At 42.7% G+C, this 13,094-nt stretch overlaps 1 protein-coding gene across 1 annotated transcript in view; it reads right to left on the minus strand.

Moving 5' to 3' along the window:
* CPNE9 (copine family member 9) overlaps positions 1-13,094 on the minus strand; it is a 180,818-nt gene that overhangs the window by 151,588 nt on the left and 16,136 nt on the right. The window contains exons 2-3 of the mRNA XM_030206386.1: positions 6,162-6,202; positions 2,295-2,341 (exon numbers count right to left, since the gene is read on the minus strand). Of these exons, the coding sequence (XP_030062246.1) occupies positions 2,295-2,341; positions 6,162-6,202 (88 nt within the window). The remainder of the gene's footprint in view (positions 1-2,294; positions 2,342-6,161; positions 6,203-13,094) is intronic.

Consider the following 13,094-nt stretch of genomic DNA (forward strand, 5'->3'; position numbering starts at 1 on the left):
GCGGACCGAACCGTATTTTCTCAAAAAATAGACGTCCATGTTTTATTCGACAATTTGTGAGCTGGCCGTTTTTGTTTTTCAGCGATAATGGAAAATGAAAGCGCCCAGCTCAAAAACGAATAAATCCAAGGCATTTGTTCGTGGGAGGGGCCAGGATTCGTAGTGCACTGGTCCCCCTCACATGCCAGGACACCAACCGGGCACCCTAGGGGGCACTTTTACAAAAACAAAAAAAAAGGTAAAAGAGCTCCCAGGTGCATAGCACCCTTCCCTTGTGTGTTGAGCCCCCCAAATCCCCCTCAAAACCCACTGCCCACAAGTCTACACCATTACTATAGCCCTAAGGGGTGAAGGGGGGCACCTACATGTGGGTACAGTGGGTTTGGGGGGTTGGACGACTAATAAGCATTAAGCAGCACAATTGTAACAGGTGGGGGGGATGGGCCTGGGTCCACCTGCCTGAAGTCCACTGCACCCCCTAACAACTGCTCCAGGGACCTGCATACTGCTGCCAGGGAGGTGGGTATGACATTTGAGGGTGAAAATAAAAAGTTGTGAAACATCATGTTTTGTGGTGGGAGGGGGTTAGTGACCACTGGGGGAGTCAGGGGAGGTCATCCCCGATTCCCTCTGGTGGTAATCTGGTCATTTAGGGCACTTTTTGGGGCCTTATTCGTGAAAAAACAGGGTCCAGGAAAAGTGCCCTAAATTCTAGCTACAAATGCATACTTTTTTCCCATTATCGGCGAAAGGCGCCCATCTCTCCTCGGCCGATAACCACGCCCCAGTTCCACCTTCACCACGCCTCCAACACGCCCCCGTCAACTTTGTACGCTTCCGTGATGGAGTGCAGTTGAAAACGTCCAAAATCGGCTTTCCATTATACCGATTTATTTGTTTTTGTGAGATAAACGTCTATCTCCCGATTTGGGTCGAAATCTAGGCGTTTTTCTCTTTCAGTTATAAGGTGGATAGGCAGATAACAGAGTAAAAGAAGCTTACATAGAAGACAAGTGGACTAACTTAAGGAAAATTGCACATGGAGACAGAAAAGAGTCGTGTGTCAATTAGCAAGGTCTGTTGCACTAAAGTGTGCTTTTACTAAGTGGCCTGTGGTAGTGCGTGTGCGTCTTTTGGGCACGCGCTGGGTCATTTTTTACTGTGTCTAGGAAAAATGGCCTTTTTTAAATGGCCAGAAAATGGTTCTGTGCTAAAATTGAAACCAAAGCGCATCCATTTTTGACCGGAGACCTTACCACCACCCATTGACCTAGCAGTAAGGTCTCACATGCTACCCAGGTGGTAAGCATGCAGCACGTGCCAACAGCCATTTAACGTTGGGTAGGTGCCCCGCGGTAGAAAATATTTTCTACTATGTGTTTTCAGCGCGTGCTAAATTCGGATTTACCGCCTGGGGCTTGCGGTAGCCAAGCAGTAATGCTGATGCGGCACATGCTGGACGCGTGTAGGCCCTGACGCATCTTTGTAAAAGGGCCTCTAAATGCATCCAATGCTAATCCTTGTGAACGTGACTAGCTAATTAGTTGCATCTTCCATTGTAGATGGAGTGGAGGAGTGGCCTGAGTGGCCTAGTGGTTAGAGCACCGGTCTTGCAATCCAGAGGTGGCCAGTTCAAATCCCACTGCTGCTCCTTGTGATCTTGAGCAAGTCACTTAACCCTCCATTGCCTCAAGTACAAACTTGGATTGTGAGCCCTCCTGGGACAGAGAAATATCCAGTGTACCTGAATGTAACTCACCTTGAGCTACTACTGAAAAAGGATAAATAAAGATTCTAGAATTCTAAAGAATAACAAGATTCCATGCAGAATTTCAAATTGCAGCAAACATTCCATGTAGAACCCAAAAGAGTAACAAGATTCTTTGGGGTGGAGGAGTGGCCTAGTGGTAGAGCACCAGTCTTGCAATCCAGAGGTGGCCAGTTCAAATCCCACTGCTGCTCCTTGTGATCTTGAGCAAGTCACTTAACCCTCCATTGCCTCAGGTACAAACTTGGATTGTCAGCCCTCCTGGGACAGAGAAATATCCAGTGTACCTGAATGTAACTCACTTTGAGCTACTACTGAAAAAGGTGTGAACAAAATCTAAATAAATTAAATTGTAGGCTATCTACAGTGAATATATACGAGACAGACCTGCATGCACTGCCTCCATTATATGGAAATCTATCTCATGCATATTCATGATGTGGACATCCTGAAAACCCAACTGTCTACTGAAGTTTACTATGCTGCCCCACTGAATTTTGCAAAAACAAATAACCAGGTCACCTACCTCACTCCATTCTTTGTTGGCGATTCCTTGAGCATACAGCACTACCACTGAAAGGAGGAGAAAAACTTGAGCTTAGTCTTACTAAGCATCATTTTGACATGAGAGACAAATATGCATGACAGCACATATTTACACATAGGACAGGGCTTCCCAAACTTGTCCAGGGAGCTCACAGTCAGTAAGGTTTTCAGGATATCCTATGTATGCAAACTTAATTCATGCATAGTCATTGTGGGAATCCTGAAAACCTGGCTGTGGAAGCCCAGACATAAAAGTACAAAGTACAATTCACTCAGACACTGGTATATACTTTTTGTGCTAGAATCACTCTGTGAGTTCTGAATTTATGTCTCTTAAGATGTACTCAATTTCTCTCTGTGTCTTCACTGGCCTTATTACAGTGTGCTTTGTCTGTTGTCTCATGTTTGAAAGTAGACACCTGAAGCCTGCGCTCCTAGGCTATTGCTCTATAAGAGGCAGGGCTAGACTAGTTCTTACTGGTAATGGGTTTTCTTTCATTGTGGCATAATCAAAATCACTCACATAATCAGTAGTTTAAAAATCAGAGTCTTTAGTGCTTTGGTAAGAACAAAAGCTTTAGCACTGATTACTGTGAGCTGGCAAACACAGTAGGCCATGAGATTATCTTCCCGCTGGCTGCAGAGTTCTCAAAGATTGCTTTTTCAGTGGCTATCTCATGATTGAGCACAGAGAGATGTCTGGAAGAGATAGCCAAGTACGTCTGTCAACATCATTGGCAGATTCTAAATAATGGGGAATGGGGGAAATTCAGTAAATGGAGCCTGAAGTTAAGTACTAGGGAAAATCCACTCTAGGCTAGTATACTTTCTAGAATTCTAGCTTGGTGGGTATTTTGTGCCAAAGTTAGGGCACAAGCAAAATGTATGTCTGCCAAAGGCTATTTGTGCCCCACTGATGCAAGTATTCTATAACATCGCAGCTAAGTTTTGGGAATGCCCCTGGCCCACCATGGCCACACCCCCTTTGGGGTGAAAAATGGCTTGTGGTAGTGTAGGCGTGCGTGCGCTGATCCAATTTTCAGCGTGCCTGTAAAAAAAGGCCTTTTAAAAATGTTTCCAAAAATGGACATGGTGCAAAATCAAAATTGCCGCACGTCCATTTTGGGTATGCGACCTTACCACCAGCCATTGACCTAGCAGTAAAGTCTCACGTGATAACCGGGTGGTAATGACCTATGTGCATCAAATGCCACTTAGTGTGTGTCCAAAAATATTTTCAGCCACGTGCCAAAAATGAAATTACCACAAGAGCCACGCAGTAACCGGGCGGTAAATCCATTTTGGCATGCGTTGGTTGCTCGTAGACGCTTACGCAGCTTAGTAAAAGGGCCCCCTAATTAGGTAATTAGTTTATGCATGGATCTGGGATCTGTGACCAAATTTGAGTGCCCAACTTTGAGTGAACTATACAGATTCCAGCAGAATGTGTAGATACTAGAGAAAACAGTGCAATGGGTCATCCATGGATTACTGTAATCTGGCACAGTGACCAAGTGTGAGCCTCTGTTCTCCTTTCAGCATATAATCCTGAGTTTATCACAATCTCATTGTGCAGAAACTCAGTTTATAGATTCTTTGGAATATTTGGGATTCATCGTGCAAACACCTGGGAGCAGTTTACATGTAACACAATAGAACATTCTTACACTTTTTTTTTTACACGATATGTTGAATACCACATATTGAAATTTTGCCTCCCTACGGTACTTACTATGGTAATCGATCAGAACAAATTGATTGACTTCCAGCTCATCTATTATGACCAGGCTCAGTGTAAACGTTCTTTGTAAAGATCTTTTTCAGCGAATCTTAAAAGGCATCTACATCTGAACAAGCCCTTTTCTTTTGCTCAGCTTTTCTGCCTTTCTCACAGACTTCAACAAGTAGGCAGGCGACTTACAAAATCCAGCATGGAGTGAAAAAAGAAGCAAATCGCCAAGAAACTTTCTGGAAAAGTTCGATTTATTCACCAATTAATGACTGCAATTAAATGGCATTATTAAATATTTGTGCATACATCTTTCCAGGTGCTATTCTATAACCCTTCATGCCCTCAGTGTGGCTAAGGGGTGAGGCAAAGGGCACTGAAAAAAATTGCACATGGAGTTATAGAATAGCACCATTCCCATTCCCAAATGCCAAGAGTTGGGTGCTATCAAAGTATTCACTAGACATACATAACTATTTGATGGTGAAGGGAGTGTTTAGATAATCTCTCTCATTATACTCAGCTTCATGTAAAATACATCCTTATTCAAAACATCATGGTCTAGTTAAGCAAAATTATTTTAATAGGATCGTCAGACCAGCGTGTCTGCCTCTATAATGGCTAAACTGAGCCAAGCATGATTCAAGGGCAGTATCACAATCCTCATTGATCCTAATTTTATTAGCTTTTTTCTTTTTATATTATTCACAAATTTATCGTAATTTTTCACACTCATTATCGATTTTCAGTTTAATACTTAGCTTTTCAGCTTCAGTAGACATGCGTAATGGAGACTCGGTATCACCGACATAGATCCATGTTTCGTTGTACGCTGTTTCAAGGTAGTCTCCTGCTTTCTCATAGCGGTTTTCTAAGAGTTGGGTGCTGGCATTTACACCAGGATTCAGTAAGGCATAAATATTGCCTCCCAAATGTGAGCACGGGAATAGGCTCAACTCGACGTGCCCTTTAGAGAATAATGCTCCATGCAGATTTTTTCTGGTGCCAAAATCTGGGCACCATTTACTGAATCCAATCCTTAGTGCAGTGGTTCCCAAACCTGGTCCTGGAGGCACCTCAGCCAGTCAGGTTTTCAGGATATCCACAAGGAATATGCATGAGATAGATTTGCATGCAGTGGAGGCAGTGCATGCAGATCTCTCTCATGAACATTCATTGTGGGTATCCTAAAACCTGACTGGCTGAGGTGCCTCCAAGACCAGGTTCCGGAACCACTGCCTCAGTGACTCGTACATTCATATTATAGAATTTTGTGCTTGGAATGTCAGCATTCTGTAATCAGGACATATGGCGTTTACATTTAGACGGTAAGATTTTTAGAATTAGGGGCTGAGCAGACCAGTGGCATAGCTATGTGGGGCCATGGGGGCCTGGGCCCCTGTTGATTTGGCCCTGGACCCCCCTGCCGATGACCCTCTCAACCCCCCTCCCACCACCAACCCTCCCCCACCGCCACCATCGCCATCGGCTACCTTTGCTGGCGGGGGACCCCAACCCCCGCCAGCCGAGGTCCTCTTCTTCTGGCGCAAGGCTTCGTTCTGTTTCTGTGAGTCTGATGTCCTGCACGTACAGTAGCGAGGGGGGGCTAAAATGTGCCCCCTCACCTCGGGTTCTGGACTCCCCTCCCGCCGAAGTCTGGCTACGCCCCTGAAGCGGACTATAAAGATTGTTGCTTAATATTAGAATGCAAGACTGAGTTTGTCTTGTTGGGCCCCAGAGAGACTAGTATGGGAACCTAGCTTCCAAAAACCTCATATGCTTCTGGGGTTTGCCTTAGGCTGTGATTGGTGTCCTTCTCAGTTTTTCATTGAAACAGCTACAATAAGTGATGAGTTTGAAAAGCAGTTAAACTAGAAAGCATATTGCATACACTCTGTCCATTTATTCTAAATTTATGGTAAGTTTATGACAAGTGTATTCATGTTTTATTGTACTCTGTTTTTGAGTTTTCCAAGAAGATGGTCTATAAATCTAGCTACAGAACTAAAGGTGCATATTTGAACTGAAAGATTTTCAACTAACAAAGTATAAATCTCTTTACACACATCTCTCTCTCAGCCTAAATTTGTTTTATATGTGCAAAGAAATGACACCTACCAGGGTCAGACTTTGAAAAAGTGTCCATGTCCAGAAGACTCCTATAGCCACAGGATAGATGGGTAAAAAGAAAGAGAGGAAGAATGACAACACATTATGACAGATGAAGGCAAAAAGGAAGAAACAAAGACAATAGAACCTCAAGCAAAAATTGTTCAGCAAGATAAACCTTCCTAGTTATTAGAAAAGCGGTTCTGGACAGTATTTCAATATGACAAGCAGAAACGCTCAGTTAAAAGTTTGACTGTTAAATTATTATTGTTGAAATATTACAAGCAACTTTTCCCACAGTTTCTCTGATTGACTGAAGGACGAAGAGACACAATCAATTTGCACTCTGATTAGTCCATTCTGATTATGATGTCATAAATAGCACCAACACACTGTGAGAACCAATCAGATCCCATTCCATGTTAGGCCATGGTTCAGTATAATTACATGGTTACACGGGAACTAGATTGATCGTTAGTTTGTTAAAAGATCTAACCCCAAATTATATAAACTTGAGTGCACAATTTCACACTTAGTGCACAAAATTGCACACACAAGTTATAGAATAGTGCCTATTACTAAATTAAGTGCTACTAGGTTTTAAGGACTAGATGCTATAAAAGTGCTGAAAAAATAGCATTTAGCTCTATTCCATAAACCAAGCTTAAAGTTAGGAGTGGTTTATAGCAGAGGCATGGGGGGAGGAGGGCCTGAGCCCAATGTGGGGGGGGGGCATTTTGCCCCACCTCCCTGCTGCTTTCTGCCTCTGCCGGAACCCTACATATCTGGGTTGGAAGGGGTTCCCAAGCTCCGCCAGCAGAAGCCTTCTTGTGGTCATATCCGGTGCCGTGCTGCTGCCTGCCCCGATTTCCTGCTCCAGCACGCATGCTGTGTTTTAGTGATATTGAGCATGTGCAAAGCTTGCGCATGCTCAATTTCATTAAGTACTAGCATGCGCACAGGGGAGGGGGAAGCAGGGCAGACAGCGGAGCCAATGTTCAACCAGGGGAGCTGATCTAATCTGCCTATTCTTTTATTTTTGATCTAGTAGGGCAATTAGCTAGCTTGTGTCTTCGTTTTCTCATAGACCATAGACAGGCTTGCTTAGCACTAATAATGGGCTATAAACTTTAACAAGTGTCTGTTTGTTTGTTTCAGACAGGCTCTGAACATAACACAGGGACATTTTCAGTGAAGGACCGGAATGAGGCATAGGTAAAGAGGCTACAAAGGGCAAATGATGACTATTTGGGAAAAATACCAAAGAAACAGAATTATGTGAAGGTGACCTTAGAGGTCAGAGTTGAAGAATACCAGATAAGTAAGAGAGAAAATATAAGGCATCAAATGATTGGACAAAATTAAGCTTCAGTATTTAGCCTGGGTACATCTTGTACTAGGTCAGAATCTGACAGCTTCCGAAGGGAAAACAGAGAGAGAGAGAGAGATTATATTTTTCTTATACTGAAATTTGGACTGATATAAATAAGAATTCAATTTTCTGTAATACTGGGATAAAATAATTTTTATTGTAACCATTTATTTACCCTAATGAGTTTTAGCATTATTATAAAAGAGAAAAAAACTGAACTCTAGTGCTTTTCCTTTGCCAGAAGGGCTTGCTTTATTTTTCTAATCTCTTCTGTTCAGCTTCCTTTTAGAGGCAAGAAGGGAGTGCCCTATAAACACTCTTAGTGCCCAAATTTTTGATGTTTAACTTTTGGTGCCCTTTCTTAATTTACCCCTAAGAGTTTAATTGCTGAAGGAAGACAGTATTGAAACAGTGCTCAATACACCCAATATACAGCTTTCTTGTATCTAATCCTTACACCTGCTGAATTATGTTTTCACAGTTTGGTGTGCAATAAAGAGAAGAAAAAAACCCCAACATGTTCCAAGCATTCGGTGTTTGAAATGCAATGACATTTCCTTAGTGTTATTTACTGGACACTGGACATCCTGTCTTAAAATTGCAGAAAGTGGCTCAGAGAAGCTCTGATAGGTGGATAATACACATTCAGGGGCCCTCTTACAAAGATGCATAGGCGCCTACGCGCATTCAATGCACTTCAAATTGGCACTACTGCCCAGGTACCGCGTGCCCCAGGCGGTAATTTCATTTCTAGCGCGTGGCCAAAATACACGACAGAAAATATTTTCTACTGCGGGGCCCTTACCTGGTGGTAATCGGCAGTTGGAGCGTGTTGCACACTTACCACCCAGGTAGCACGTGAGACCTTACCACTAAGTCAATGAGTGGTGTTAAGGTCTCAGGCCGAAAATGGACATGCACTGGTTTTCATTTTGCCACACTTCCATTTTTCTGGCACATTAAAAAAAAATCCCCCTTTTTTCCAGGTGTGCTGAGGAAATGGACCAACGTGAATCCAAAACACGCACCTGCAACAGCACAGGCCACTTTTGGGCGCATCTTAGTAAAAAGGCACCTTAGGTACCTACATTGGACTTCTACAAGGATTTTTAGAAAAAAAAAGTTACTATTGTGGTAATTTCTGGGCCAGAGTCCCCAAGAAAATATTTAAAGGACCAACAGTGAGAGCAGGTTAAGACATAAGGATTCCTTTAGGGAAGAGTAACCTCAATTTCTTGGATACTGAAACATTGTGCAGACCAATTCCTGTCACCAGAGAATAATCGCCCAGTTAAAGACAAAGGTTGATCCCTCCAGGAGCACAAGATTTAGAGATCTTAATCTTTGCTTGGAGAAGGGACTGGTGGTTGCTGTTCTTTCTTACCTCAAATTCTGGGTATAACTGTAAGGCAGCTCATTTTCTTAGATTACCTGGGAAGTGCAGCTTTGGTCCCCATTACTGTTAACATTGTATGTTTGGCTGGCGGTTTCCAAAATAGATTGAAACTCTCAGTGGTAATTATGCTGCAGATCTGCTGGTATTTAGCAGAAAATTAAAATTAAACAAACAAAAAAAACAAAACAGCCAAAAAAGCAAAGTTAGGAGTTATTTGGAAAGGAATAGAGAAAAATGCAAAGAATATCATGATGCCTGTGTATTGCTCCATGGTGAGGCTGCACCTTGAGTATTATGTGTAAGTTTTGTTGCCTCATCTCAGAAAAGATGTTGGGGTGTAGTTAGCAACATGGGCTACCATTAAGATGGGTTATTATTTATTTAAAATTTTTTATTCCGCTTAATCCATCATTCTCGGCGTATTACATAATGTTATCCCGAGTTAGTACTAATACGGGACTTTTGCTAAAATAGCATGAGTTAGGAGTAAAATAACACATCTTGGCTAAATCCCATACTGGAATTAGAAAAGCTATAAAGAAGGGCGACCATAATGATTAAGAGGATAGGACGACCTCTCCTATGAGAAAAGGCTAAAGAGGTTAGGGCTCTTCAGCTTGGAGAAGAAACAGCTGAGGGGAGATATGATAGAGGTCTATAAAATCCTGAGGGGCCGATGATCAAAACTCCAGTGCTATTCTGAATAGCACGTAAGAATAGCGCCAGAACAGTACAGAACGATGCTCTAATGCTCAAAGCTAATGAGATGCAAATATAGGCATGCTCATAGCTTTGAGCATTAGGGAGTTCGGTGATAGGATTGTGCTTGGCGCATATGCAAAAGAGTTCTGCTCCTGTGCGCATGCGCCTGGTAAAACCTGAACGTGAAACACACATTGGTGTCTGTTTCTGCAGCCTAAATATTAAGAATTTTAAATTTTTTTCTGGATGCTTATATTTAGATGCAAATAACAGATGCCAATGCTTGCTTTGGGTTTTTTTTTTTTTTTTTAAAGCATGGCCACATTCAATTTAGACACAGGACAAGAACGTCAATGTTTGCTTCACGTTTGGGTCTGCTGTTTCTCACAACCAGCGCTCAAGGGTTTGCATGGGCTTCCTTCTGCTTCCAAAAGCAATCAAAAACTGGTAGATTTTGCAGAAAGAATCATGAGGAAAGCATGAGAATCCAGAGATATCCTCTCTTCCAACACCCTAATGCCTGCTCGGACCTGGCGTTAATTTTTACAGCGATAAGGCACCTTTGTTTCGGGTGCTCTTTTCTGATCATTGGGGAGGAATACAAAAATGACCTCATTAACATTTATTTACAGTATTTATTAGGATTTATTTACCACCTTTTTGAAGGAATTCACTCATGGCGATGTTCAGTAAGAATAAATCAAACATGAGCAATAGACAAGTACAGCAGTAAAAATATTCAAATAAAAATACAAAGTATGGCATGGTATACTACTTACAATGTCAACACAATACGTAATAGAACATTTTAATTGACGGAGTAGGGTATAAGCAAAGATGAAACATATAGATAGGTAAGAGAGTAAGAGGAGTTAGAAAGTAAGGTGAGTAATTTAAAGAAAGGTGTACATGAGCTCAGAGAGATGGTTAAATATTATCTCAGCTAGGGTAGGAGTGGTAAACATGTCCTGCCCGTGTCACTCCTTGTGTGTGTGAGTGAGAATAACAAGTTAGTTACTTATTCCATTAAAGGACTGGTTGAAGAGCCAAGCTTTTAACCCAGTGGCGTAGCCAGACCTGACATTTTGGGTGGGCACTATGTATATATAGGTGTGAGTAGTTTTTTTTGGGATCCTAAATAATTTTTAATAAACAGTCTGCCCAACAGCTGTCCTACAGCAACATAAACCACATACATATTCGGAACCTATGTTGCAAACCTTAAAACCACCATACCGAGAATACAAAAACCCTCAGGACCTATAGAGCAATTCTACCATACCATAAGCAGTCATTTCTACGAGTCACACAAGGAAAAGGAAAGCATCTTAAACACTACAGTGAGCACTAGAACATCAATTCACCTATTGTAAGATGAAACCAGACAGAATAGTACAGATTGTCGATCCTGCACAGTTAATGCCAACTGAAAGCCATGTCTTTTTCATAAACACAGATACATCCTAATCCACTATAAAATAAGTAATCATAAACTTTCTATTTAGACAAACATTAAACTGAACCCCCAAGATGCCAGACTCTGCATACAATGCAACGCCACAGAAACAGAAAATGTCCCCTAGTACTGTACAAAATATAAAGACAGCAGATGTAAATTTGAAAAAACTAACAAATACCAATCACCACTTTACAAATTAACAAAAAGAAATAAAACAAATATAGAAAATAAAATATCATTTTATTAGACTAATACATTTAGCTGTCAGAGGCCAAAACCTTCATCCTCAGGTCAATACAGTATAGTGCTGTTACAGTATCCTATCCTGATCTGAGGAAGGGGGCTTTGTTCTCCGAAAGTTTGTCAAAATGTATTAAAATTAGTCCAATAAAAAGATCATCTTATTTACATGTTCTATTATAAACATTTATTAACACAGCTACAATACTATTTTATCCTAAAGCAAAAAAAATAAAAATAAATATTTTATTTACAGTTTGTTGTCTCTGGTTTCTGCTTTCCTCATCTTCTTTTCACTGTCTTCCTTCCATCCAGCATCTGTCTTCGTTCTTTCTCTGCCATCCAGTGTCTGCCCTCTCTGCTGTCCCCTCCATCCAATGTTTGCCCTCTCTCCCTGCCCCTTCCATCCACCATCTGCCCATGTCTGACTCCCAGCTCTTATTAGGACTGAAAATTAAGTATTATATCTCTGTAAAGAAATATAAAGTCCTCCTCTGCGGGTGGGGAAAGACATTTTGGGTGATTCCAGGCACTTGCTGCACTGTGGAACAGTGGAATGTATCCATGGAAAAGGGCAATTAAGCCGCGAACCAGGGGCGTAGCCAGCCTTCCGTGGGAGAGGGGTCCAGAGCCCGGGGGGAGGGGGCACATTTTAGCCCTCCCCCCGGCGCCGCCCCCCCACCGCCGACATTGCCGCCCCCCCCTCCCGCCGCGAACCCGCCGCCGCTGCCGCCTACCTTTACTTTTGCTGGCGGGGGATCCCACTCCCCGCCAGCCGACGTCTTCTTCTTAGTCGCTTCCCGCTCTTCAATTTGTTTGCTGACGTCCTGCACGTTGTACGTGCAGGACGTCAGACTCAGAGAACAGAACTGTTCTCTGAGTCTGACGTCCTGCACGTACAATTATGTGCAGGACGTCAGCAAACAAATTGAAGAGCAGGAAGTACTGAGAAGACGTCGGCTGGCGGGGAGTGGGATCCCCCGCCAGCAAAAGTAAAGGTAGGCAGCGGCGGGGGCGGGTTCGCCGGGAGGGGGGTCCTGGGGTGAATCTGCGGGGGCCCCGGCCCCCTCAGGCCCCACGTAGCTACGCCACTGCCGCGAACCACTGTGAACTTTCTCGCAATGGGAAATAAATGCTAAATATATGCAAATTTTACAGTTCACGTACAATTATGCTGCATTAGGGGAAAAAAAGGACTAACATGCAGCCATTCAGACCAGTGGATCCGTTGAAACAAACTCTGCACCTAGGACCCAAGCCCATTACGAAAGAGTAAGGTTAACTGAATGCACCATCCTAATGTTTAGCTTTACAGATCAAGAGGGTGCTAATTGCTTGTAAGTATTTTTCTGTAGGCTTTGGAGAGCCACAGGCTTGAGTTTTGTTTTTGCTTGGGTTACCCATTTCAACTGCAAACACGTGCAAAAACTATTCTTTTACCCAGCTGCTCTTAAACAGGCTGCTCAGACCCTTGAGCACAGCCACTGTTTGTTTACCTGACCTCTCTGGTCTGCAAAAGTTCAGTCTTCTATGGCGACCCCAAACGATTTCATCAAACTGCAATAATGTGACGGATTGGTCATAAATGAAAGGGAGAAAATAAATAAATCAAAGCTACCAGGCACTGCGTGGTCAGACCGAGAGTTGTACTGAAGTCACACTAGGATCAGCCACTATGGTGTCGTGCGCTGAGAATCCAAAAATAAACTGTTAAGCAGCCTCAGTGACCCCTTTCAGAATAACAGTTAATATATGGTTAATTAAAGCAGTACA

The sequence above is a fragment of the Microcaecilia unicolor genome, chromosome 6 (genome assembly GCF_901765095.1).
Source record: "Microcaecilia unicolor chromosome 6, aMicUni1.1, whole genome shotgun sequence".
Lineage (NCBI taxonomy): Eukaryota > Metazoa > Chordata > Amphibia > Gymnophiona > Siphonopidae > Microcaecilia > Microcaecilia unicolor.